The sequence below is a fragment of the Pelodiscus sinensis genome, chromosome 29 (assembly GCF_052426305.1).
Source record: "Pelodiscus sinensis isolate ZL-2025 chromosome 29, ASM5242630v1, whole genome shotgun sequence".
In the NCBI taxonomy this organism is placed as follows: Eukaryota; Metazoa; Chordata; order Testudines; family Trionychidae; genus Pelodiscus; species Pelodiscus sinensis.
This window is the reverse complement of record NC_143080.1, coordinates 13,557,943-13,585,893: the sequence shown is the minus strand read 5'-3', so window position 1 is coordinate 13,585,893 and position 27,951 is coordinate 13,557,943. Positions and strand designations below refer to the sequence as shown.

The following is a 27,951-nucleotide window of genomic DNA, read 5'->3' as shown; positions in this document are numbered from 1 at the left end:
GCCTCTTCCAAAAGTCCTTACTTCCCTGCAATGGTGGATCCAGGCTCAGAATCTCTGCAAAGCGGGGTGGAGTTTGGGGGGATGGGTGCATTTTCATCTGGATCAGCCATCCAAACAGATTACTGCGGGTGTCTCACTGGGGAGCACACTTCCCTACAAAGTGACAGGTCCTACAAAGAGGAGTCCAGACTCCACGTAAATGTGCTCAAGGTTTGCACAGGTCACTTCCTCCCAGACATCCACGGCTCTTCGGTTCATCTCCTCATGACAATATGACTACTTGGGTTTACATCAACCCCTAAGGGGGTTGCGAGATCCCAGTTGTTATGTGCACAGGCAGTCAGGCTCTGGAATTGGTGTATTCACCACAACATAACCATCACGGCGGCATACTTACCTGGGGACGAGAATATTATGGCTGATACACTCACCTGCAACTTCCTCACAGAACACGAGTGGAGCTGCATGATCAGATAACCCGTGAGCTGTTCCAATGCTGGGGTGTACTGCAGACAGACCCTTTTGTGACCAGACAGAACTCCAAATGCCCCCAGTACTGTTAGAGAGTGGGCATAGGACACGGCTCCCTGGGAGATGTAATACTCCTCACTTGGGGGCCCATCTGTTATACACCTTCCCTCCTATTCCTCTCATTCCCAGAGATACAGGCAGACAGGGCCTGGCTAATTCTAATAGCCCCAGCATAGGAACAGAAATGGTTCCCACATCTTTAGCAACTCTCTCTACAACTTCCTTGCCCGCTTCTGACCCGCCTGGACCATAGAATCATAGATCTGGAAGAGACTGTAGCAGGTCACCAAGTCCAGCCCCTTGCCCAAGGCAGGACCAATCAACCCAGCCAGGGCTTTGCCAAACTGAGACTTAAAAACCTCTATGGATGGATATTCCACCACCTCCCTAGGGAACCCATCTCAGTGTTTCCCCACCCGCCTAGAGAAATAGTTTTTCCTAATATCCAACCTAGACCTCCCCTACAGTGGCCAATACCAGATACCCCAGAGGGAGGAATCACAACAGCTAATCCTCACGTGATCCCTGCCACACAAACAGAGGCTAGGGACACCATTCCTACCTATCCTGGCTAATAGCCATTGATGGACCTAATCTCCATAACTCTATCTAGCTCTTTTTTGAACCTTTTAAAAGTCCTAGTCTTTACAACATCCTCTTACAAAGAGTTTCACAGGTTGACCGTGTGCTGAGTAGAGAAAAACTTTCTTTTGTTTTTTTTTAAACCTGCTGCCTCATTGATTTCATTTAGTGACACCAACAGTGGAGCACCCACAGGGACACACATCTCAAAAAACAATCATTACTGCACACAGTGAGTAACTTTTCTTTCAGATTGACATCCAGTGACAAACATCACAAAATACTCAACCTCCTCCACCACTCTACAACTGCATATTACGAATTATTCAGTGTTCCTGGCCAATCATAACTTTGATGGTTACTCAGAACTGGCTGCTCTCCTTTAGCATCTACCAGACTCCAGAATGTCCAATTCTATAGACCATCATCTATGAGGAGGACACTATTGCATGTACGGCCTTGCAGTCCTCCCTTTTCATGGCTGATATGGCAACCAAGGTGACCACCACAGTGATCGTAATGCATATTGCGTTATGGTTGCAACCAGCAGCAGTTCCCAAAGACCGCCAAAGTAAAGCGGAAAACCTTCCCTTTGACAAGGCTAAACTGTTTTCCGCCAAGATAGATGAAGTCCTGCAGAGTAGTAAGGATTCAGGAAAGACTCTACATGCCCAGGGCATGTACATGCTACTGTTGTGTCAAAAAAGAAACACACCCTACAATAAGAACAGGGACCGTTATTATAATCAATCCCAACAGAGGTCCTATGATGTTAGTTTCCTCCACACAATGCCTTTGAGAAGACTTCCGTCGCAATCCCACTCCTCCATTTCTCAGGCGACCAAACAATACATTTGAGGATTTGGTCAAGGGTCCTCCTGACCTCCCCACCAATCTAGTGCCAGTAAACCATCTTTTTACCCACAAATTACGTCTCTTCCTCCAACGCTGGGATGCCATTACATCAGACCTGTGGGTCTTGGAGATTATCACACAGGTACACTATCACCTTGCTTTCGCTTCCCCTTAGTCTTTCCCCTTCCCAGTCCTCTTCCAGGGATGCCTATCATGAGATCCATCTCAGACAAGAGGCCAACAATAGGAGCAATAGAGAAGGCCCTAGCGCACATTGAGTGTCTTTTACTGAAACTACTTCCTAACTGAGAAGCATACAGGAAGATAGAGATATATTTTAGACCCCTGCAAATTAAACAAATTCCTATACAAACAACATTCCAAGATGGTCACATTAGCACCGATCATACCAGCACTGGACCAAGGGGACCGGTTTGCAATCCTCAACCTACAGTATGTGTACTTTTATGTCACTGTACACCCAGCTCACAGATGATACTTATGTTCCACCATTGGCGATGGCCACTTTCAATACAGAGTCCTCCCCTTGGGCTGTCATCCACCCCCCATGTTTTCTCAAAGGTCCTTGCAGTGGTGATGGTGCACCTTCGACAACAAGGGGTAATGCTATTCCCTTTTTTAGACGACTGCCTCATAAAGGGTTGGCCTCCCACAGAGGCAGCTGACATGGTCCAAAAGACCAGACTTTTGTTTTATTGCTTCAGGCTCCTAATAAACGACCAGATATTAACTTTAGATCCAGTTCAGAACAGTTCGTTGGATCTTGACTTGACTCTCTATCCACCTGAGCATATCTACCATAACACGGGTTCTTGGCTATCCACCAGTCAGAGCCTATGGAACAAATCACTACCGATGTGTCCTTACTGGGCTGGAGGGGTTCACCTCAATCACCAGACTGCTCAGGACAGATGGCTGCTGCATGGAATGATGCTACATAGCAATCTATTCAAACTCAGAGCAGTGAGGAATGCTTGGGTGCACTTCACAAACATCATTACCAACTTGGCTATCCATGTACTTGCAGACAACATGACTACCATGTTTTGTATAAACAAATGAGAGGAGCCTGTTCTCCATCCCTCTGTGAGGAGGCCATACGACTATGGAATTGGTACATTCGTCATGGAGTTACCATGGGGTAAACAATATCACAGTGGATGTCCTCAGCTGCATCTTCACCACTGCTCAAAAGTGGGAACTATACCCTGCTGAGTTGACACAAGTATTCCACCTTTGAGGCCATCCATCAACAGTGCCACGTGCCCTTGTTTCTGTTCCAGGGCCGGTCTATGGGACCAACCACTCTATTATGTGTTCCCACCAATCCCATTTATCCCCAGGGTTCTCCACGAGATACGTACTGACAGGGCTCATATTATTCTGACCATCCTATCATGGCCCAGGCAAACCTAGTTCCCATATCTCCACCACATGACGATGGCTCCATCACTCCAGTTTCCTCACAGCCACAACCTCCTCTCTCAGAACCAAGCAAGCTACTCCATCCTCAGCCTCAAGCCCTTCACCTTCATGCCTGGCTTCTCTCTGGTTTCATGGACCTTAGTCCCAGTGCTCTGAACTAGTGAGATCTATCCTCCTCCACAGTAGGCGGCCACCTACTAGACTTTCTTACCTGCAGAAATGGAAGCATTTCATTTGTTGACACCCTCTGGTGTCAACAAATTCCCCTCATTCCCAATACTACTTCATTTCCTGTTGACCCAGACTACATGCTACATCTAAAGAACTCTGGGCTATGCCTCTCTTCCCTGAACATATCCCTGGAAGCAATAGCAACCTTCCATGAACCAATAGACAGGCCAACTGTCTTCACACACCCCACTATGAGGAGATTGCTTCACGGTCTCCTGAATCTCTATCTTTCTCATAAGCTCCCAGGCTGTGATTTTGCGCAAAAGTGCCTGTTTTTGCGCAAAAACATGCTGCCTGTCTACACTGGTGGGAAGTTCTTGCAGAAGAACACTGACGTTCTAATGTGTGAAATCAGTGCATCTTGCACAAGGACTATGATGCTCCCGCTCAGGAATAAGCCCTCTTGTGCAACTGTTCTTGCGCAAGAGGCCAATGTAGACAGGCAACATGAATTTCTTGCGCAAAAAAGCCTGATGGCTAAAATGGCCACCAGAGCTTTCTTGCGCAAGAGAGCGTCTACACTGGCACGGATGCTTTTGCGCAAAAGCACATCTCTTGCGCAAAAGCACATGCCAGTGTAGACGCTCTCTTGCGCAAATACTGTAAGACAAAAACTCTTGCGTTAAAGAGTATTTGCACCAAATCTTGCCAATATAGACATAGCCCCTATGTTCTCAAGGAACTTGAACTTGGTGCTAGATTGCCTCATTAAACCTCCATTTGAGCCTATGGCCACATGCACTAATGGCTGAATTAACCTACACAGTCTTCTCAAAAGACAGGGTTACCTTATGTCCACACCCTGCATTTCTACCAAAGATTAGTTCCTCATTCCACATCCATGAGCCCATAGTGTTGCCCATCTTTTATCCAAAACCTCATGCGTCTTTTAAACAGTCACTGTTGCACTCCTTAGACAAACGGCGAGCATTAGCCTTCTATTTAGACAGGACTCATGACTTTCCTAAATCGCCGTGCCTCTTTATCTCCTTGGGCTGAATGACTCAAGGGTACGCGGATTTCAACCCACCGCACTTTCTAGTGGATCTCTTCCTGTCAAGTGAGTCGTTACTCCATTTGGAATAAACTCATCTCCATTCCAAGAGCACACTCCCCGTATGAAACTGCAATCTCTGTTGCCCTCCTGAACAACGTACAGCTCGCAGATATTTATTGAGCAGCTACTTGGTCCTCTGGCCACACCTTCGCTGGGCATTGTGCCATCATGCCTCAATTGTCAGCTGATACAGCCGTGGCTACAGCGGTGCTGGCTTCTAACGCCAAGCAGAGATTCCGAGTCCCACCTTCCTTAGCGAGTACTTCTGTTTAGTCACCAGTAGTGGGGCACCACCGGGGACATCACTCAAAGTAGAAAAGGAAGGTACTCAGCCTGTTACGTAACAACTGTTCTTCTCAGTGTGTCTCCCTGTGGGTGCTCCACGACCTTCTCTTCAGCCCCTCTACTCGGAGCCTGGCTTTCTTGGCAAGGTACTGAAGGAGGGGTCGGGCTGTGTGAGCGTGGCGCTGAGGTGTGAACAGCACAAGGCTCCTTCCACGCATGCGCAGCCCAACCAATAATTGCTCAAAAGACTCCAATCTGCACCTCTGGAGATGACCTGTCACCAACAGTGGAGCACCCGCGGGGACATGGACCTTGAGGAACAGTTGTTATTGCACAAGATGAGAAACTTCCTTATGTGCTCCAGGGATTTTAAAGCTGGCAGTTTGTTACATCTCTGCTAAAAACCTGCATCAAGAAATTGGGGATAGATGTGTGTAATGTCTTCTCCTTAACAATCCTCCTCTCTGCCTTTTCTTTCTTTTATTAATAACCCCTTAGGGTATGTCTACACTACCCTCCTAGTTCGAACTAGGAGGGTAATGTAGGCATACCGCACTTGCAAATGAAGCCTGGGATTTGAATTTCCCGGGCTTCATTTGCATAAGCGGGGCTCCATCATTTTTAAATCCCCGCTCGTTCGAACCCTGTGCCGCGCGGCTACACGCGGCACGAACTAGGTAGTTCGAACTAGGCTTCCTAGTTCGAACTACCGTTACTCCTCGTGAAATGAGGAAGCCTAGTTCGAACTACCTAGTTCGTGCCGCGTGTAGCCGCACGGCACAGGGTTCGAACGAGCGGAGATTTAAAAATGGCGGAGCCCCGCTTATGCAAATGAAGCCCGGGAAATTCAAATCCCGGGCTTCATTTGCAAGTGCGGTATGCCTACATTACCCTGCTAGTTCAAACTAGGAGGGTAGTGTAGACATACCCTTAGGCATACCCTTAGGCTGTGTCTGATCAGCTGTTTGTCGGCTCGTGCGCTAGTCTGGACGTTCCCCCTGTCGACATCAAAGCCCTTTGTCGGCAACCCCGTTATTCCTCCTTCCCCTAGGGCTCAGGTTCCAATCTCCCCCAGAGTGGGGGCTGTCTGGCTGGAGGACTGGGGAACAGGACACAGACCTGAGAGATCTCCTTTGCCCTGCCCTGTTGGCTCAGTTTGGGGGTGGGGAGAGAGGCAGCTCCCGCCCTGACTCTGGCCTGTGCAGCATCCCCACGTTGGAGCATTCACCAGCCCCTGTTCAGCCTCAGCTCAGTGACTCCCGCCTCCTCCTCCGCAGGTCGTGGCCAAGGGAGCCATCACCAGGATTCTCCACAAGCGGCTGAAGTTCAGAAAGGGGGCTGGTAAGTGGTGGGGGAGGGGTCTGTGTTGGGGATGGAGCCCCTGGTCAGGGACTGGGCAGGGGGAGGGGCTCTGCTGGCTGGGCCTGACTGCCCCCCACTGGCCCTAGGACTGAAGGGCTCCTTCTCCGTGGAGCTGCCCATCGGCGCTGAGCTGGCGCCGGCTGCCAAGGTGCTGGGTTACACGGTGCTGCCCGACGGAGAGATGGCTGCCGACAGCGCCCTGCTGCGCGTGGCCAAGTGCCTCCCCAACAAGGTGAGCCTGGGGTTCGGGGCCGAGGGGTTTTGGGGGAACCGCTCCTGCCCCTTAACTGGAGCCCTGGGCAGGGCGTCACTGGCTGCCCTGGGCCCTCCCCTCCCTGGTCCCTTCTGCCCCCCCTCCCCTGTCCATCTTACTGGGTGCATCAACGCCCCAACCCCACCCCTAGCACCGACTCCCAAAGCCCCCACAGCCAGTGGGGCCTAAGGTCAGACTGACACTCGGTGCCTGTAGGTCGTGGCCCTGCCCCTGCCTGTTTTCCCCCTGCTCCTGGGTGAGGTGTGTCTCTCTCCCACTGTGACACCCTGTGCCTTGCCAGGTGAAGCTGGCCTTCTCGCAGGACCGGGCCCTGCCGGGCTCGGAGCTCCAGCTGCAGGTGCAGGCTGCCCCCGGGTCCCTGTGTGCCGTCCGCGCCGTGGATCGCAGCGTGCTGCTCATGAAGCCCAAGGCCGAGCTCAGCGTCGACACGGTGAGTCCAGAGCAGCTCGGCCATTCGCCCCACCCCTCCCCCGACGAGTCCTCCCCCCTTGCAGGAGGGGCAATGAATGGCCGCTGGGGGACACCCCTCGAGGCCACCTCTCCTGGTCACAGGGCTGCTCCAATGGCACTTGGCCCCTTACTCTGCAGGTTCCCCACTTCCCTTGTCTGATCTCCCATCAGCCCTTGCAGCTCACCCTCCCATCCCCTGTCACTCGGCTCTGTCTGGGCACACGGAGCTCAGCACTGAGATAATGGCCGGGGCAACCGAAGCTCACTCTCCGGGGCAGAGCTGGTCCCCAGGGGCAGGGGCAGGAGAATTCTCTGCCCCCAAGTCCAGCAGGGGGCAGCTGGCCAGGTGCATTGTGAGAGGCTTCACCTTCCTCTGTGGCAGCAGGATTTGCCCTTGCTGGGCTGATAATATGGATTTGAACTCGGCCTGTGGCTGGTACCTGCCATCCAGGGGCTCTCAGACCCTGCACAGGGCGAGTGAAAGTCCCAAGCCCCTGGGGCAGCAGGAGATGGGACTCGATGGGCCAGGAGCTGAGCTACCTGTCCTAACCAGGCCTTTCTGTGGCCCAGACAGCATTGGGGAGGGGCACTAAGAGCCATTCTCTGCCCCAGGGAGAGATGTGTCACCATTCTTGCCCTTTCCAGGCTCTTCCAGGGCATCAGGGGCTGCATGTCCATCACCTTGGGCTGCAAGTTGGGGGGTGCAGTGACAGACACCTGTGTGACACTGTGGAATTTGGGGGCCCTTTATGAAAGTCTGTGATCTAGAAAGGCCAGGGGTTGTGCCAGGTCTGCCACTTACGATATCTGCAAAACTCTTATGATCTGCCAAGAGGACAGTCTCACGTGCATGATTGCATCTCCTTTGTACTGTGGGTCATGGAGATGTCTGTCTGTCTGCACAACCTGTGCTGTACTTCTGGGGGACACTCACAGACACTCCGGCAATGCACTGCCAGCCTGCTCCACGGACCATTGAGGACCTTCAGCTATTCAATTGTCCCACAGAGAAGAGAAGGGCCGAGCCTTGTGCCTCAAGGCAAGAGGGGCGGGGGGGCGTGTCAGAGCTCTGAGGCTTCCAGGCCTTGTGCTCCATGAGCTGGGCAGCCTGTGTCTGGGACAAAGGAAGTAGAAGTCACATGGCAAAAGGGCCATGGAAGGCAGCTGCATCCTCATACGGTCCTACGGCTGGAAGAGCCTTCAGGAGGTCATTGAGTTCAACCCCCTGCTAAAAGTTGGACCAACCCCAACTCAATCATCCCAGTCAAGACTTTGTCAAGCTGAGACTTGAAAACCTCTAGGGAGGAGATTCCGCCCTCTCCCTAGGTAACCCATCCCAGCGCTTCACCACCTTCCTATGGAAATAGTTTCTCCTAATATCCAATCTAGACCTCCCTCACTGTAACTTGAGCCCATTGCTCCTTGTTCCATCATCTGTCAGCACTGAGAAGAGCCTCTCCCCACCCTCTTTGGAACCTCCCTTCAGGAAGTTGAAGGCTGCTCTCAAATCCCCCCTCACTCTTCTCTTCTGCAGACTAAACAGACCCAAATCCCTCAGCCTCTCCTCATAGGTCATGTCCTCCAGCCCCCTCATCATTTTGTTGCCCTCTGCTGGCCCCTTTTCAATTTGTCCACCTCCCCTCTATTGGGGGGCCCAGAACTGGATGGAAAACTCCAGATGTGGCCTCACCAGTGTTGAATGAAGGGGAACAATCACTTCTCTAGATCTGCTGGCAATGCTTCTCCTAATGCCCCCTAATATGCCATTAGCCTGCTTGGCTACATGGGCACAGTGTTGACTTAGATCCAGCTTCTAATCCACTGGAATCCCCAGGTCCTGTTCTGCCAAACTGCTGCTTAGCCTGTCGGTCCCCAGCCTGTAGCGGTGGTTGTGATTCTTCCATCCCAAGTGCAGGACTCTACACTTGTCCTTGTTGAACCTCATCAGATTTCTATTGGGCTAAAACTCCAATTTCTCTGCGTCACTCTGGACCCTATCCCTGCCCTTCAATGTATCTACCTCTCCCCCTAACTTAGTGTCATTTCCAAACTTGCTGAGGATGCAATCCATCCCCTCATCTAGGTCATTAATAAAGATGCTGAAGAAAACTGGCCGTAGAAACGACCCTTGGGGCACTCTGCTTGACACTGACCACCAAATAGACTCTGAGTTGTGGATCACTACCTGTTGAGCCTGACAATCCAGCCAGCTTTCTATCCACCTCCTTTTCTGAGGCGCAAGCCAAAGGGGGTTTTTGCGCAAAAAGGAAACGTCCACACTGCTTATTCTTGTGCAAAACCTCCTTGCGCAAAAACGGATTGGAAGAGATTATGTAAATGAAGCACGAGAAAATGCTAATCTGCGCTTCATTTCCATTGCCTCTTCCAGCAAAATTTGTAGTGTAGATGTAGCCTCAAATCTTGACTGGTGTGGAAAAAGTGAAGAAGGAAAATTTATTTTCTTATTCCCACAATGTAAGAGCTAGGTCACCAAATGAAATGAATAGGCAGCAGGTTTAAAACAAAGAAAAGGAAGTTTTTCTTCACTCAGCGCACAGTTAATCTGTGGAACTCCTTGCCAGAGGATGTGGTGAAGGCTAGGACTTTACCAGGGTTCCAAAAAGAGCAAGATAGAGTCTTGGAGGTTAGGTCCATCAATGGCTATAAGCCAGGATGGGTAGGAATGGTATCCCTCGCCTCTGTTTGTCTCGAGGTGGGTGACAAGGGAAGGATCACGTGAGGATTACCTGTTGTGATCCCTCCCTCTGGGGCATCTAGTATTGGCCACTGTTGGCAGACAGGATACTGGGCTGGATGGACTGTTAGTCTGACCCAGTCTGGCCACTCTAATGTTCTTATGTTCTCTTTAGAACCTCCCTTCAAGTAGTTGAAGTCTGCTACCAAAGCCCCCCTCACTCTGCTCTTCCACAGACTAAACAAGCCCAGTTTCTTCTGGGAGTGATTGCTCACGTGCATTCCAGTTTAGGTGTGTGCGCGCCACGTGCACAGTTGCCGGGAAGATTTTCTCTAGCTGGACACCATTGGTCAGTAGGGAAGACCCCTAGACTGGTGCCATTATGGCTAGATACATAGCACTCTGCTGACTGCCCTCTCCCTCAGTTCCTCCTTGCTGGAAGTGACGGTTGTCGGAGCAAGCGTCTCCCCATCCTGGGAGAGCCAGATGGGAGATCCACTCCCGAAATGTGTAAGGCTGCCCATGACTGGATCAAGTTAATGTCTGGCTGGTCAGTGTCCCCTAGTGAGTCTCTGGTGGTTCCCTGGCACCATCGCTGGTTCCGGGCCCAGTGCAGTTTAAGAGGCAAGACTCCAGTGTTAAGAGGGTCCCTTTCACCTCGGTACCCTTCACCTCAGCACCGATCCCCGCTAACATTTTTCTACCCATGAGCAGAGTGAGTTTTGTCTTGTACACCAGTATTGAGTCCTGGGCACTTGTTCGGACGGGTGCCACTGTGGCATCCAACTTATAAACCTCTTCCTTTCTCCTCTGCTCCCACCCTCCCCTCACCCTATCTGCTCCCCTGGTGTCTGCCCCCCACCCCTCACCCTTCTCTGCTGTCCTGGCTCCTGCCCTTCTCACTCCCCTCAGCCCTCCTGGGACCTGCCCCCTTCCCGTCCTCTCTGACCCCTGCACCTGCCCTTCCCCACTGTGCCCGCTCCTTCTTTAGGCCTCCTCTCCTAACACCTCCCGCAACCCACCTGCCCTGCATCTCTCCTCTGCCCTCTGGTGCCTGCCCTCTCCTGCATTCCCCTCTCTGTGTCTGCCCTTCTGCTTCCCACTGGCACCTGCACCTTCCCTCACTGCCCCTGCCCCCTTGCCCTCTTCCTCTCTGGTACCCATCCCTTCACCACCCTCTGCCCCAGTTCTCCTCATGCCCCTCTGTACCCTAACAAATGACATTATCTGTCCTCCATCCTGCCCCTTGATGCCTTCCCCTTTCTTCTCTTGCCCTGGCCCCCTCCTCTCCCCTCCTCTCAGCACAAGTGCCTTCCTCTCCTCACCCACCTTCCCCTTATTTCTCCCCCCACCCGTTGTGGGCAACTGCCCTATGGCCAGGACTGGGGCCAGGCCATGGTGCTATTTTTAGTGCTGCGGCCCAGGCTCCCACTCCAGCAGCCACCACTCAGCTGCATGGTGGCTGCCCAGCTGCTCTGGGACCCACTATGCAGCTGCACCCCTGGGAGCAGCTGTGGCCACAGCTGCGCAGCTCTGCTTGGGGGTGGGCAGAAATGAAATTCTTGGTGTGTGCTCGTACAGGCGTGCACCTTACAGGGAACCCTGACAGGCGGAGTCCTCCCAGATGGCACCAGTTGCAGAACCAGGACCATTGACCTCTCATCCACTCTGGTGACAGTTCCTGTATAAGGTGGAGTCCTCCTGGGTGGCACCAGTCAATCAGTGGAGATGGTTCCTGTTGGGATTTTGTGGTTCCTAATAATAACCAAATGAGTCCGATGCCGGGCAGAATCAAGGGTCTTCGATACTTCATACAATTCAATTCAACAAGACTTTATTCAGTGTGCACAAAGGAAGAGCCCCAATACAAAAATCAGCCAGAGTCCCTCGAGCAAGTCCCCTTCCTATTCTATAGCACATGGCAGTTACGTAACAGGTTACATAACACAAACCTCTAACCAATCATATTTAACCTTTAAACCATATATGGATTTGTTCATCACGTGCTTGTACTTCTCCACTCCACATGCTGAGCTCACCCCCTCCCCTTGGCCTTTTCTAGAATGTTCCTGGAGTGGTGAGCCACAGCATGCTTCTTTATGCATACAAACCTCCTAAATCTCATTTTGTTTAAAATGAACACAAGCATACCCTTCATTCCCTTCGGCACCAGTCCTAGAAGAGCTCCTGGGTAAGGGGGAGTCCCCCCGGTGACCTTATACCTGTGCAGAGGCTACCGGTGTGACACGGTACCGCTCCTCCATAGCCCTCACGTTCCACATCCCTGTTGGAGTTGGAACCTGAAGGCCACCAAGAGGAGACAGGAGTTGATTCTACAATGACTCCTCAGTGGCAGGCCTGGACTCAGTGGCCATTCTGGACTCCTGGGGCCTATGACCAGACACAAGTTGGGGGCTCCAGGTCGGCCTCCGGCACTTCAGTGAGCAGGGGCCTTCCTTCAGAGGCTCTGGGTGCAGACCCCGCTGTGTGGGGGGGGGGGGTTGCCTCCAATTGAAGGTGGGTAATCAGCGGGTGGAGTTCGCCTGCTACAATTTTAACACACGGGCATCCGTGACCAAATGAAATAACTCCTCCCCCGGACTCTAGGTCTGAGCTCGCAGGTATTTCGGATAAGCTGCAAACCCAAAGTGACCTGGTAACGTGGCTGAGCCTCTGGGATCCGGAGAATGTTTGGTATCATGAGCTGAGTTTTAAAATAACTTCTCAGTGTATTGGAGCTGGGTGCTACTGGCGAGCCAGAGAACTGGAAGGCAGCAAGGGGGGGGTGCGCGTGGAATCAATAGGACTGACCAATGAGCCCAGGCTTATTGATTATGTAATCGACTACACGCTGACATCCCTAGTGGGAAGGGGCTGGGTGCTGGGGGAGTCCAGGCTAGAGATGTGAGAGGGGCGATGGTGGAGATTTGCAGGGTGAGGTGTTGGTGAGAGGAGGGGCAGGAGCTGGCCATGGAGAGGCTCGTACCTTGGTCTCATGGCAGCCCTTGTCCGTGTTTGTCTTTAGGTCTATAACTTGCTCCCTGATTTTCGACAAGGAGACTCCTATCAAGGGCATAAGTCATGTTACTGTCAGTACAGTACTGGGGCTGCAGGTGTACCTGGTACTTTTCACAATCTGCCGAGGACAATTTGGTCTCTCCGGAGGCCGCGCAGAGGGACTCGTGGCAGGGCTGACCCGCTGACAGACCCCAACGGCCTGTTTCAGGTAGGGTTGTGCCTGGCCCTGCCTCTGGCTCCTTTGTAGCCTGAAAGGACTAAACTGGCTCCGCCGTGCCCAGGCTGCTGGGGCGACGTCCCACCAAACAGTCCGGCCTGTTCTAGTGACTCCCCAGGGATGCTCCTCGCAAACTCAGGGCTGGGCTGCACCTCCCCCCCGCCCCCTTCACACCCAGTCCAGTGGGGACGCCCTGTGTGAGTTTTCAGTTCCTGTGACTGTCAGACTCAAACGTCTGGGGCAGAAATTCCCCGGCCAGGAGTCGCCTCCGGCTGAACTTTCTGAGGGTTGCGGCAAACACGGCCCTGGAGTTGCCCCGACAGGGAGAGGGGAAAATACTCGGCGTCCCATGATACATGGAAGCTCTTTCACTGAGAAGCTCCCTGCCTCGGAGCAGACTGGACCCTTGGCCGGGAGGTCGCTGTGGGGTCGGGGAGGTGCCCGTTGCCTTCCTGTGAGCTTCAGCCCCACATGGCTGGGAACCCCGGGAAAGGTGCGACTCACATGCCCAGCCGAGGGTTGGAGTGCGGCCGCCTTACAGGGCTGAGTCTGGGATCCCGGGGTGGCTGGATTCCTGAAATGGCCCCCCCCGGCCAGCAGTGCTCCGGTGGCAGTGGGTGCGGGGACAGAGCTCACAGAGACGGTGCCACCGGTGCTCTCTGTGCTTCCCTGCTGGTCCCAAGCAGCCTGGAGGCCCCTGAGTGGCAGGTGCGGAGGGACGCAAGGACACGAGCATCGGCCGGGGGAAGGGCCCAGCCACCCGCACCCGACTGGGGAAGCCAAGCTGGCTCTTCAGTGCGGGGCTGGGCAGCCTGGATCCCTCGCGGTTCACGTCCCTCCCCTCACGTCACACGTAGGAATGGAAGCAAGTGCAGGTTGGGCCAACCTGGCCTGGCACCCCCGAGACCCGACTGGTCCCAGACGAGGGATTTTGCTTCAGAGCCTGGATCCTGCTGCTGCGTCAGGCTGCCCCACAACCTCTGCTCCGGGCTACCTCTGCCGTGAGAGGGGCTCCTGCTGTGCTCTGGGAAGTCCCGCTGCTGTGCATGGGGCTCCCACAGCACTGCCAGGAACCCCGCTGCCCTGCCAGCCTGCAGGGCCCCCAGGCGCTCGCCCTCCACTGGGACCCTCTGCTCCTGGATCATCCAAGGAGCACGGATGTGGCCAGACCAGAGAGTCCCGGTTACAGTTTCAATCTGTGGTCGAGTTGGCTACTCCCATCCCCCCACCTGCTGTCTCTGTATGACAGGCAGCAAGGAGGGGGAAGCAGGAGCTGGTGCTGAGAGGAGCTGACAAAGCTGGTTCCCCCCAGCACCGTCTCCTGCCCCCTGCCTCTCTCAGAAGCAGCAGCGCAGGCGGGGTGGAGGGCAAAGCAGACCCTGTCTGTGGCGGCCTGGGCTGGCCATGAATGGAGGCTGCTCTGCCCCGTCCCAGATCCCCACCGGGAACCCGGCGGACGAGGGCTACTGGACCCGCGTGAGCGAGCCCAGCTCAGTTGCAGCTGGCCCCAGATCTGTGACGGTGGTTAAGCATTTTCAATGTAGGAAGAGCCGGCGGGCAGGTGCCATTTCCAGTGCAGAGCCGCAGGGGGAGCAGGTCCCGGCGCAGTGCGAGCCGGGGCTGAGCGCCTCCCCCACTGACGGATCGTGCCCTCGATAACAATGTTACTGACGACTCAGGGAGTGAAATGCTTCTTCACGTCCCTAGTCACAGGCAGCCCTGCCAGGCGGCCCGGCGAGGCCCTGCCCCGGCGCACCCAGCCGCAGCCACCGCAGGGCGCCCGGCCGCAGCGCTGCCTCAGCTCCAGGCGTGTCCCCCCCAAGGGCCCGTCTCCTTGTCATTCCTCACGTCCCTGCCCAGGGCCCCCCTCGGGCACCGTCCCTGCACCAGCCCCGGGGCAGAGCTGAGGTGGCCCCTGCCTGACCCCTTCACTGCCTGGCGGCCAGGGGTTCAGGGCCAGGGCTCCCCTCAGTCTGGAAGGGCAGGGCCCCGCTGGGCAGCGCCAGTCTGTGCTCAGGTCATGTGGGAGCATTGAACAGACAGTCAGAGACGCCCCCAAGAGCTCCCAGTCTGTGCCTCGTGCCTCAGTTTCCCCCTGTGCAGGGTACTGAGCCCAGTCCTTGGCAGAGCCAGTTGCAGGGTTCTGGGCAGGTGCCGAGTCTCCGTGAATTCTGCTCCGGCGTTGCCCTGTCGCCCTGTGCCCTGGCCAGTAACAAGGGCCTGGCGCCGCCTCTGGTGCTTTAGCGGCTCCTGACGCTTTTTCCTTCTCGCCCAGGATGCAGCTTTGAAGCTTCTCACCAACACCCGCATCTGTGAGCATCAGTTCCGGGAAACGCCAATTGCTGCTGCCCATGAACGAAGTCAGTGCTCCAGGAGCTTCTGTCCCCTGTGGTCAGCAAACCCCAACCCTCTCGGCCTCCTGGGGGGGACGGCCCCGCGGGCGCCTGCATCGGACCTGGGTTCTGATCCTGGTTCTGACAGTGCCCTTGGCAGATCCATTGTTCTCCATGGGTGGAGGAGGCAGGTTTCTCCATTGTCCTCAATGGGCCTCTCTGGGCCTCCCTGTCCCAGCTGCTCAGTGTGGCTAATGACCGGCCCGTCTGGCTCGCGGCTCCTGGGCGGGCTCTGGAGGGCAACGTCCCACTAACCCTGTGTGGGCAGAGGCCGGGCTGAGCTCTGGAGCTCTCTGGCTACAGCCACATGCTGAGTCCACTGGGGTGAACTGCATGTAGGACCCCCAGCCTGGCCCCTCCAGCCCAGCCTGGCCACTGGCTGCTCCAGTCCAGACAGACCTGGGCAGGGGCCAGTACTCAGAGCTCCCAGTGGCCACGTCCATCCCCAGAATGGCCCCAAGCATTGAGACTTTCAGGCGCAGACACGTGAGCCATGTGACCCCCAAAGCAGCGTGGGGTCCCCTCACCCCCCTTTGGATCTTTGCTAGCCTTCCGTTGGGACGTATGTTCCTATGGGGGGGAGCAGCCCCCACAGATCGTCGCTCAGCCGGAGCTCGTGCCCTGTGCCCAGCCGGAGCTGGCGCCGCGTGCGTACTTCCCAGAGACGTGGCTGTGGGACCTGGTGGCTGTGGGGTGAGTGAGGGGCTGTCACACACCGTCCCTGCCAGGGCTCCGGGCCAGACCCTGGGAAGCAGCCGCTCCCGGATGCAGCGCCCTGTCGGGGGGGCTGCCCACGTGGGGCCGGTTCCAGCGCCTGTTGCCAGCGGAGAGGAACCCAGCACAGCGGCGGCAATAACAGCCCAGCGCCGAGGGAGAGCGAGGCAGGGGGCTGGGAGCCTGGGGAGCCCCGGGGCCCTGCGTCTTGCCAGCAAAGCGGGGTTCACACCAGCCCCTCCCCCTGCTCTGCACATGGGGGACCAGTGGGAGGGCGGGGATCCCAGCAGGTGGAACTGGGGCTGGTTCCCAGGAATAGCCCCTGGAAGGGAGTCGTGTCCGGCTGCAGAATGGGGGAATCCCCCTCCCATGGGACACTGAGCCCAGCCCAGGAGCCACAGGGCAGGGCAGGATCCTGCGCTAGCTGGGGTGGTGCAGAGGCAGGCGAGCTGGGGGCGCTGAAAGTGCTTCCCCCCCCTTGTGCATACTTGGGACCAGCCTGTTTCTGGGCACTCGGCTCAGGGCCCCAGCCCAGGGGAGGGTCGGGCCGGGACGTCTCTGCTGGCTCTGCCCGTGGTGCTCCCCCCGGGGTGGGTACGTCTGACGCTCTGTGTGTGTCTGTCCGTGCCCAGCGAGGGGGGCTCGACGGACGTCCCGCTCTCGGTGCCCGACACCCTCACGCAGTGGAAAGCCGGGATGTTCTGCACGGCGGAGGGGGGCTTTGGGCTCTCCCCCACGGCCACCCTCACAGTCGTCAAGCCCTTCTTTGTGGAGCTGGCCTTGCCGTACTCCGTGGTCCGGGGAGAGGCCTTCACCCTAAAGGCCACCGTCTCCAACTCCCTGCAGCAGTGCATCAAGGTGAGCGCCGCCCGGGGCTGCCCTGCCCAAGCTGCTGGGGCTGGTGACCTGGGACTTGGGGCTGGGCAGCGGCGCAGGTCAGTGACTGGCACCAGCACCCCATGGTTGTGAGCCAGACACCCCGCAGTGACCCCTGGGCTCAGCACAATGCGGCGAATGGGGCCAGAGCCTCGGAGTGTCCTGTCTTGGCCTGGAGCTGGCGCGTGTGAGCGTGGTCCTGCAGCCCTAAGGGGCTCTCGTGTCGGGCCCACAGGTGCGGGTGACGCTGGCGGAGTCGGCGCAGTTCCGGGTGCAGGCGGGTGAGGACGGCGCCTACAGCAGCTGCCTCTGTGCAGACGAAGGGAAAACTTTCCAGTGGGAGGTGACGGCGAGCAGCCTGGGTAAGGGGCGCTGGGGCTCTGTGGTGGGGGAGGGGTGGGGAAAGCACGGGGGGGGGGGAAGGGAAGGGATGCTGGAGCCTTCGCTCTAGGCAGGTGGGGCCTTTGCAGGTGCCTGGGGGTGTTACCGGGGTTTGCAGAACCCACCGCAGCGGTAACTTTAGGGTTTCAGTCCAGGCGCTGTCAGGAGGAAACCAATGGGAACAGCAGTGCCCTCTGCTGAAAGACTAATGCACCTGGGTGGCGGATATACGAGACGGGGGAAGGCGCCAGCCTGGTCCCCCCAATACTCCTCCCCCCGAATGCCCACTGCAGGCACTCGGCAGGGTGGAGTGTTGCTGCCCCCGAGCACCATGCCTTCCTTCCCTGTGCTCTGGGGCTGGGGAAGCTGGGGCTACATGCCACCCACCTCCCTGTGATGCTGGGAGGGGGACATGCTGTGACTCCTGTGCGGAGCAAGGCCGGGGAAGAAAGGGCTGAGGGTGGGTTGGGGTTTTGCCTCCCACAGTCCTATCCCTGTTACAGCCAGTCCAGTCCGTGTGCAGTCCCTAAAGCAGCAGTGGCTGAGATTTCAGGACCCCCGGACACAAGAGACAGTTCTAGAGCATCCAAGTATTTACCTACCAGCGGTTACCTGCAGGCTCCCATGGCCAGTTGCTCTTCACTGGGGAGAAAAAGGTGTCAGGAAAATGATCCCCAATGGGCTTCAGAGACTGCTCCAAAGTGCACCGGCCCAGCGAGGCTTCCTGAGTAACTGCTACAACACACACAGGCCCGGTCCCCCAAGGCATCGCTGCTCCGCCTGCACATTCCACGCCCGTCTGTGTGTGATCACACTTCTGTGGCAGAGGCACCCGCCCCCTAGGGACCTTACATTGCATTAGATCAGCTAACCAAGTAGTCGATGGAATTTCTGTGGACCACTCAATTAGTTGATAAGGGGGAAACGGCTGAGCCACAGTGGGGTCAGCTCCCAGCCTCAGGAGCTAACCCCACTGGTGACTCCGCCGTTAAATGTCTTAAGACCCACCATGCAGCACAGAGATCAGTCACAAGCTGGGGAAAGGGGAGGCTTTGCACACTGCCCCGGCCCCAAGGAGAATCCGACCAGCTAACAGGAGCTGAGAGGTTGTGCTGGGGCCAGGGCCGACACACAAAGCCCTCCACCACCCACCACCTCCCAGGAAGCCACAGAGAGCATTCAGCTGTTTCCAGCTACCTGGGACTGTGGCAGGGCTAAGCACCTCCCCTCCAGAGCCTGCTGTCGTCAGAGGGGTTCCTGATCAGTCTTCCGTCCATCAACATATGTTCCTCTGCCTGCTGTGTTAGCCAGGTGCAATTAGTCAACAAGACGGTTCCGGCAGCCCTCAGGGTCCGTCTAGACTGCAACCCTCTGTCGGCAGAGAGATGCAGATTAGGCAGGTCGACATTGCAAATGAGGCAGGGATTTAAATATCCTGCAAACCTCCTTGCAGGAGGCAGAAGGGATCTGTCCAAAAAGGCTTTCTTTCTCGACAACTCCCCCTCTAGACTGCTGCTTTTTGCAGACAAAGTGCTGAATCTGCAAAATTCGGCGGCCATTTTAATGCAAATTAGGGACGGGATATTTAAATCCCAGCCTCATTTGCAATGTCGACCTGCCTAATCTGCATCCCTCTACCGACAGAGGGATGCAGTGTAGACATACTCTCAGAGACCACAAATCGGATAAGGATCGAGAGCACCCGGCCAGGTTTACTGCCAAACAAGGTACAATAATAGTCAGTGAACAGACTCACCACTGTGCCGCTATGCATATGTACTCCTTGCCAATAGCGTAATCCCTAATCAATCCTGTGGGTCCAGCACCCCCCTCAGACAGCCGACCAGCACCCTTTGGGGTGCTCTGTTATACACAGTTACAAACAAGTTACGCAGCACTCCTGACTATCAGGTTGCCACCATCTGCTGCCTAGTTACCGCCCCCTACCTCAGCCAAGGGGGATTCAGTTACGATCCATCCTGTTGTCATTTCAGACCCCGTCCTGACCCTGGGTTGGTGTGTCTGGTATCTGACGCATGTGTTGGTACCAAGATGTTGCTTAATGAGGTGTTCTGTGACGACCCCTCTGGACTGCTCTGGGCCTGCCCCTTAGTACGAGTATAGTCGAGTAGCCTCATGAATTCTTATCAGTTAATCTTAAGAACACTAGCCAATTAGCCCGTCATGAGAGGGGATTTACAGGTCTCTCCTCCATGTCGGTCTTCTCTCCCGAGCCTTCGGTCGGTCGGTCGGTCGGTGTCTCTCTCCCTCTCTCCCCCTCCCCCTCCTCCTCTCCCACCCCCACGAAACGGCTGTTTGGGCTCCGCACTCCCCGTGCTGCATGGGGAGTGTGGAGCCCAAACGGTCACTTGCACAAGTTGATCCCCAGGGGGCGGGGCCTGGAGCTGCTGTCACGCCGCACGTCACCACCCCGCTCCCCTTCCCCTCCCGCCGTGGCGCTCGGCTGACTTCTGCGCCGCTCAGCCGGGCCGCCATGCAGCATGGGCCGCCCAGAGGGAACAGCCAGCATTTCAGCAACAGCGCCCCCCAGAGGGAACAGCCAGCATTTCAGCAACAGCGCCCCCCAGAGGGAACAGCCGGCATTTCAGCAACAGCGCCCCCCCCCAGAGGGAACAGCCAGCATTTCAGCAACAGCGCCCCCCTCAGAGGGAACAGCCAGCATTTCAGCAACAGCGCCCCCCAGAGGGAACAGCCAGCATTTCAGCAACAGCGCCCCCCAGAGGGAACACCCAACAATTCAGCAACAGCGCCCCCCAGAGGGAACAGCCAGCATTTCAGCAACAGCGCCCCCCAGAGGGAACAGCCAGCATGTTACATGTGCAGTCTATAGCATTAACCTATAAGCTCATTGCTTCCATCCTTAGTCACAATCCAAACCCTCTGCACCCTCCATCTCCAGATCACAGCTCCCTCCCAGACCCTGCACCACCTCCTTCATCCCTCTCCCATGCTAGAGCCCTCGTTTGTACCCTGCACCCCAATGCCCTACCCCCTCCTTCACTCAGATGCTCTTGCAGCCCGCACACCCCCTGCTGCACCCCAGTGCCCTACCATGAGCTCCCTTCTGCACCCAACCTCCAGCCTAGAACCCACAGAAAAGTGCAGCCCTTAACCACATACAGCATTTTGGAATGGCCCTTCATCAAAAAATACTGACTACCCCTGCGCTAAAGCCGGCTTTCCAAGTGACCCCATACTACGTGGAGCCAGAATGCACACAATATGGCTGCAAATAGCTGGATCACACCCAAGTAAAGGCTAATGGAGGAAGATGGGTAGGGGTTGGGGCACTACAGGCTCTGCGCTGGGAGTGTGGGGGGGGGGGGCAGGAAAGGCTCCCTGAGGGGTTGGTGCCACGGGGGAAGGGAACAGATGGGAAGAGCTGCAGGGTGGGGGGAAGAAGACAACCCTGCAGAGAAACTCCTTCCAGCCTACGCACCATTTCCCAGTCACCACCTCCCTCTGCCCGGCCCTCTCTCTTCTCCCCCTTTCTCTCTCTCGCCATTTTTCTTGATTCTCATTTTCTCTCCCTTCTTCCCCGCCTGCCCCCTTGCTGTCCCCTCCCCAGAGACCGGAGCCCTCTCTGCCCCAGGAGAGTGTGGGGCTGTCTAACGGGTGTCTCCGCCTGGCTCCGCAGGGGAGGTGAATTTCACCGTCAGCACGGAGGCCCTGTGCACCGAGGAGCTGTGCGGCACGGAGCTGGCCGTGGTGCCGGCCCAGGGGCGCGTGGACACCGTGATCAAGCCCCTGCGGGTCCTGGTCAGTGTCTGCTGGGCCCGGGCCCAGTGGAGGGAGGTGGGGTGGCCATGGACCACGTGTACACTTGTGATTGACCTTTGTTCTGCCCAGAGAATAACGCCCCAGCACCCCACTGTCCCCCTGCCTGACCCCGGCCTGCCCTGCCCCTGCCCCTGCCCCTGCCCTGCTGGGGGGCCCTGGCTGCCCAACCCCGGCAGGCTGTTACATGTGCAGTCCTGTCTCCTGACTCTATGATGCTGCTTCCCAACAGCCGGGGGCGAATCGTGGAGGAGAAGTCGCCCAGCTCCCTGCTCTGCCAGGAAGGTAGGAGCCCAGCGCCTGTCTGGGGTCAGTAACACAGGGCCCCCCGACTGGCGTGAGCCATCTCTAGTGCTGCTCTGGTGGGCTGAACCATATTCAGTGGGGGGTAGGAGGGGTCACTGAACTCTCGCCCGTTCCAAGGGCCCCCATTCCACGGATCATACTCGGCTCGGAGTCTTCCCAGGTTCAATCAGTGGGGCCGGCTCGTTGGAAGGGGCCCGGGAGCCGAGCGTTCAACGGGCCAGTGGGGACGCTGCGACTGGTGTAACTGGGGCCGTCCCAGCAGGAGTGGGAGGAATCCTGCCCCTCCAGGCCCCCACACATTTCCCCTCCCTCCAGCTCCTCAGATGCCCCCGGAACCCCTCGTGCTGGGCCGGGCCGGCAGGGCGGGTTCCCTGAGTGTGCTGAGGGGTAACTCATGGAGCCCGTCTGACTGGGGGGGGCAGGGCTTGGGGAGAGCGTTCAGCCCCACTCAGACACCTGGGCCACCTCGCACTCCCTCTGGGGCTCAGACCCTGCCTGGGCGGGAGTGGGGGGAGGGGCTCTCTCCTCATCCCTCCCCCCCTTGCCTTGCAGGGGAGCACACAGAGGCTGAGTACAGCGCCCCCTGCGGCTCAGGTAGGTGTGATGCACCCACTCAACTCCAGTCCCTACACCTGTCCGGGGGGCAAGGCCGTGGGGGGGAGAGGTCTGTGTCGGGGGAAGGGTCTATGCGGGGCACAAGGGACTCTGTCTGTGGTCTGGGGGTGACTGTGAGGGGGGAGTCTTTGGGGGTTGGGAGAGTTCTGGGGGCCATGTGGAGAGGTGTCCATCGGGCGGGGGAGGGGTTTGATCCTCTCTCAGGGGGTGTTTGTTTATTTAAAGCCCCTGATGCCGAGACGTTGGGAATTTCCCGCTGAAGCCCCCGCCCAGCAGCCCCCCGCGCCCGTCCTGAGAGCCGCCCTGGCAGCCGGACAGCCCAGGATCTTCTCGGCTGCTGCTGTTCCCCCTTTGCACCTTCTTCAGCCAACGCCTCCCTGGGTGCTCTGGAAACATCCCCCTGCTCCCCCCTCCCACCCCCAGACCAGCCGCGGGGTCCCAGCTGTCCGTCACCCGTGGGAACCAGGGGCTGCCGTGGGGACCCCGGGGGTTTGCCGTGTGTCCTGCTGAGACCGTAACACAAGATACAACCCCCGCCTGTGTGTGAGGCTGCTCTTGCTTTGTGCTGCCCGGCTGCTGCTCCTCGCACGGCTCCTCCGCAGCCTGAGAGCAGCCGCTCCTGGGCCTGCGGCTCTGCCCCCTTCCTGCCCTGCGCTCACTGGGGCGGGGTTTGGCTCGAACCCTGCGACAGCCCCCAGGTCCCAGCCCCGGCGGGCAGAGCTGCCCTGGTTACACAAGTCTCCATGGCAATGAACCAGCTGCCCCAGCCAGGCAGGGGCCAGAGCCTGAGACACACTGTGGCCGCCCAGCCAGGCCTGCAGAATCCCCGGGCAGCCCAGGCCTGACGTTCCTGAGACTTACACTGTGAGCAGGTAGCAAGAAAACCCACAGACCGTTCATAGAGAAGCAAAACCTCTTTGTGGGCCCTTTTAGAGCAGGAAGGCCATGGCTGGGGGAGATGGAAGGGGGTTTACAGGCACCTGCTGCAGTGCAGAGGGGCTGGGGCTTTCCCCAGGGGCCTGGAACTGAAAGATTCAGCTCAGTCTCAGTGGGAAGGGATGGCACAAATACCCCAGCGGGCTACATGGGTCTGTCTGGGGGGCAGGAGAACTGGGCATCAGCCTACGGGAACAGGACGTGCCCCCCGTTTACAGACGGTATTGTCCTGTGCACAGAGAGGGGGCAGCCACATTTTTCTGTCTCCTATCCCAGGCCTGGTGTCTGGAGCCCTAACTTCACTCTACCAGAACGGGTGGCATTTAATTCCTGTTGCTGGTGGGGATGTTTGCGGGGGGGGAGCTGCCTAACCCTTTCCATGATCAGACAGTCTTGCCATCTTTGCTCTGGGCTGCTCCCACCTCCACTGTGCAGTGGGGCTTTGATCCGCCCCAGGTCGCAGAATCTGCTTTTCTTTGATCCATCCCATCCCAGAAGCTGGGACGCAAGCCCCTGGTTTCCAGTCTCTTCTCAGCTGCAGACCCCAACATGTCTCCAATGGCGGAACAGACCCTGTTGGAAATCCCAGAGCCTCTGCAGCCTGCCAGGGTCCATGGGGCACAGGCAGCAAACCCCTGTCCTGTGGGAACCGCTCCCAGGCCCAGACACCTTTCACATGGTTCGCTGACCCCTATTTGTCCTCTGGCTGCAGGGGAAACCACGGGGCTAAACAGTTCGAAATGGTCCCCGTTCGCCTTCCGCACTCGCCTTCCCGCCAGACTGTCCCTGAGCAGGAGCATTCCCGGGCACCAGGCTCACGCTGCCCCCGCAAAGCCAGCGCCTGTCCTGGGAGCTGCTCTAGCTGGCGCGGGGAGGGGGCTTCCCTCACTGGGCACGGCCCTTGGCTCCGACTGCCCATGGCAGCTGTGAGTGATCACCTGGCGCAGGACCTCTGACCCCCACCCACAGCCAAACAGCCCCTCAGCCACCCAGGCCAACACCCTTCTCTTGCTGCAGCTGAATGTAACGCTGTGGCTCACGTGCCAGCAGCCTGCGCCGACCGGTGCCACCCGGCCCCCCTGCACAACAGGCTCATGACGGGATGCTCGGTAAATGGGGGACACTGGAAGCAGCGGGACACTCTGGGTGCGGGGCTGGAGCCTGAGTTCACCTGGGAAGGTGCCAGGCCCAGGGCTGGCTCGGCAGGACCTCAGCCTTAGAGACAACTGGAACCCGTGGAGCAGACCCAACGGAGGCAGCATAAGAGCAGCGGGTCCCTGCCCAGCCCCTGGGGGCTCAGGTCCCACCTCCCAGGGTTCCCTGTATTGGGGGCCTCTGAGCACTGGCCGTGCCCTGGCGGTTCCTGGAGTCTCTTCAGTCTGTGTGGAGGGGAGGCAGGCAGTGATGCCGCCGTGTTCTCTAGCCCCTCAGACAGGAGGCTCACAAGGCCGGGGCAGGCGGGGGCTGCCCCCAGTGGATGTGACGAAGCCCGGCTGAACCCGGCTGGTTCGTGTGCTCTCGGCCCTGGCGAATTAGCTTCATTTTCTGAGCAGAATCCTAATTTCCTGCCCATCCCCCGACTTGCACTAAATCCTCTTTGGTAATTTCTGGTGCCCCTGCTCTGTGTAGCTCCTCCCAGTGAGAGCCATGGCTGCCTGTCACCAATACCCTCATGCGCTGGCCCCATAGGAACGGGCCTGATCCCATCCCTGGGTGTGGGCAGGGCTCCCCCTGAGGTGTGGGCAGGGCCCCCCCTGAGGTGTGCGCAGGGCCCCCCTGAGGTGTGGGCAGGGCCCCCCCATCGCCCTAATTAACAGCATCTCGGCATTTCCGTGTGGGCCCCGCTGGCAGCCTGGTGCCCACTCGCCTGCTGCTGGGAACTTTTCCCTCTTTGCGTGGCCAGAAAGGCTGGAAGTGAGCAGCCCTGGGGTTCTGGGAGCAGGAGGAAGGCGCTAACCCAGCCTGTGAAGGGTCCCCCGTCGGTGGGTGGGCCACCGCTGACTCTGGGGTGCCCACAAGTCTGTGTGACACGCCTTGGCCTCGCTGTTGGCCGAGCGACAGTCCCCTACGGCCCAGCCTGGGACAGGGCGCCAGGCAGTGGGGGAACACAGGTAATTTACAGGCACAGTTTAAGGCACGGCCCAGGGTCACGGTGACAAGCAACAGTGGAGGGGCGGGGGGGACACAAATAGTTCAAAGCTCTGGCCAGGTTCCAGCCGGGCAGGGGTCTGGTCTCCTCACTCTGGGAGAGCCGACAAGCACAGGGGTTTTGCCCCATGGGGGAACCTGCCACTCAAAGGGAGAGGTGGCGGGGGGGGGGGGGGGACGCAGGCCTATCCTCTCCACTGCATCCTGGCCCAGGGCCCTGATAGTGGTGGCCTTGCAGCCACTAGGTCGGCGGAGCTCTGGACTGTTACATGCCGACAGGGTCAAGGGTCAGTGGGGGTCTTGGCCGCAACGTGCTGCCCACCCAGCCTCCATGTCCTCAGCCAGCCTGTTGCATAAATTGCTGGTTTCGTCCCCTTGGAGGCTAGTCTGATTTACCCCAAGAAGAGAGTCACACTTTCAGGCTGGGTCCAACTTAAGTTTATTGGTTGCAACCGAGGTACAGCTAAGGAACTCAATGTTCAAATCATAGCCAACCCCCAACATCTCATAGGCAGGGGTTTTTATAGGGTTCCCATCTTTCCTGGTTTAGGTGCCTTAACATGATAGGTTACTTCATCTTTGACATTTAGCATTCCTATAGGTCAGGTTAATTTTCCAAATGAGGTTAAATACAGTGCCTACTTGCTGAACAATGGGCAAGCCATACTTCCCTTTTTCCTTTCCTGCTTGAGCCGGTCACAAGTTAAAGGATGTGGAATCTATCCATATCTCTAATTAACAGAAGACTGGTTTCACTTCCCCTCGTCTCCTTATTATAAGTTATTACCTGTGACAGGCCTTGACCTTTGTCATGTCTTACTCCTATACAAATAGCAAATATATCTAAGCATTAGCAATGTATGTATATTGTACGTGCCCCTCATAGGGGAATCAATGGCTCCGGGGGATTTGACTTCCCTTTTACACATCAATTCCCCCCTCAAGAGGCTTTCTCTTTCTTATACCTCATCAGTTTCTTCTTTGGCTAATCTTTGGTAATGTACAAGCATTTCACGGTTGACAGTAGTCAATACAGTGCGACATATAGAGGCAATTATACAAGGTATAAAACAGGGCATTAAGCATAATATAATCACAACAAAACAAAACTAAACAGGAATGTGTACCAACATAGCACAACAAGAGTTTTCCTCTTTTTCTTTGAAACAGTCGTGGTTCAGCATCATGCAGGGGAGAGGTTACTAGCACATCACCCTGTAATATTTCGATTCTTCTGGTGTCCAACAGGTGGGAAAGCAGGACCAGAAGAGAGAGGCTTATCAGCAGTCGGGGTAGGATCATTTTGCAATGGGAAGCATTGGCTAACAGTCAGTTCTTGGCACTTCACAGCGCTGATGGACATAAGAGTCTTTATTCTCTGAGCCAAAAGCCAGCTAGCTCTTTTGGAACCAAGGTTATTTCCTAGGAATAAAGCAAACCATAAAACCAATCCCACGCGGTTGCTTGATACCGGCCTTATCAAAGTGAGGCCTTTTTGGCATGTGGTTGCCAGGGGAACCAGGGTCGCAGTTACTGCTGTAGCATACGCTTCTCAGGCTGACAATTATTTGAGTTTGTCAGTCCTTAGCAAGATACCATGGACTGCCTCAGTTTACTCCTATAGTTCTTTTCTCTTGACTTTGGGGTTCTTCTTAATCTACTAGGTTAAATACAACAATTTAAGGGATTTTAATTTACTCTGGAAGTGCTGGTACAGCACTATCATTATTATAAATGTTAACATTTAAACTCTCTACATAATTTGGCAAACACTATTCAAATCCATCCCCAAGATATTTCGTCGCCTTACTGGCACTGCCCATGATTATAGGTTTGACCTCTACTGCCTGGTTGAGTGCTGCAGAGATAGGTGTTTGGCATGGTCCACGGTGTTTCCCTATCTGTGTGTACCTCAGACGGCTAGCCCCAATATATCTTTGGGCATTGGCCACCAACTTCTTGATCTTTGCCTGCAGGGCCAGTAAACCCTCCTCTTGGTACTTACTTCCGCCATGCCACTCAGCATCTCATGTGTAGTTATCTCCACTACCAAAGTGCGATATGTCCACATTCTATTGACGGTTAGGCCGCTTGATGAGGGACCGTTATGCACACAGACGGATATACAGAGGGGCAGGATGGAGTGATCTGTCTGGGTAGTCAAACACCAGTAGGTACCGTTCATTTGGACCAGCTCGATGTTCATTTGTTTTTCTATGACAACCACATCAAGCCTAGGCAGATTCGTCATGATGTTAAATGGGCAGGTACATAAAATTTCCTTATCAAAGTGGGTACAACAATCCCTGGGTATAGGGAGGCTCCCACACCTTCAGAATAAGCAATGCCTTCTATTCTATCTATATGCCCTTGCTTTGGTACAGGCAGGGAGGTTACCATTCTGATCTGATCTGAGTGAGGAATCCTCAGAGGGACCAAAAACAAATGGTTGTACTATGCCCTGTCCAGGTGGGCCTTTGGGTCCTCATGGATTCTCTCTTTCCCTACTCCAATGGGTAGGCACAGGGGAGATTGGGGACTCACCACCATAAGAACTAAGTGGTAGTGGCTAAAGCTTACCTTATTCTTCAATACTGGCCTTCTAATTTCTTTATTTTACTTCCAATCCAATTAGCTTCTGGTCCAAACATCAGGTTAGGTCTACAGAGCTGGACAGATCCTTCAAACTATTTAGGATCAATTGATTAGCTTGGCTGGTGTGTAGGCCTTTACGGGCACTGGATATTACTGCATTTACAAGTCTGGATTCTCATACAATTT

At 56.3% G+C, this 27,951-nt stretch overlaps 1 protein-coding gene across 1 annotated transcript in view; it reads left to right on the top strand.

The window, feature by feature from the left end:
* LOC102452635 (alpha-2-macroglobulin-like protein 1) overlaps positions 1 to 27,951 on the top strand; it is a 124,022-nt gene that overhangs the window by 22,500 nt on the left and 73,571 nt on the right. Inside the window, exons 13-21 of the mRNA XM_089773964.1 lie at positions 6,265 to 6,328; positions 6,436 to 6,581; positions 6,904 to 7,053; positions 12,794 to 12,994; positions 15,279 to 15,363; positions 15,945 to 16,089; positions 16,743 to 16,968; positions 17,222 to 17,348; positions 21,026 to 21,147. Coding sequence (XP_089630090.1) covers positions 6,265 to 6,328; positions 6,436 to 6,581; positions 6,904 to 7,053; positions 12,794 to 12,994; positions 15,279 to 15,363; positions 15,945 to 16,089; positions 16,743 to 16,968; positions 17,222 to 17,348; positions 21,026 to 21,147 — 1,266 coding nt within the window. The remainder of the gene's footprint in view (positions 1 to 6,264; positions 6,329 to 6,435; positions 6,582 to 6,903; positions 7,054 to 12,793; positions 12,995 to 15,278; positions 15,364 to 15,944; positions 16,090 to 16,742; positions 16,969 to 17,221; positions 17,349 to 21,025; positions 21,148 to 27,951) is intronic.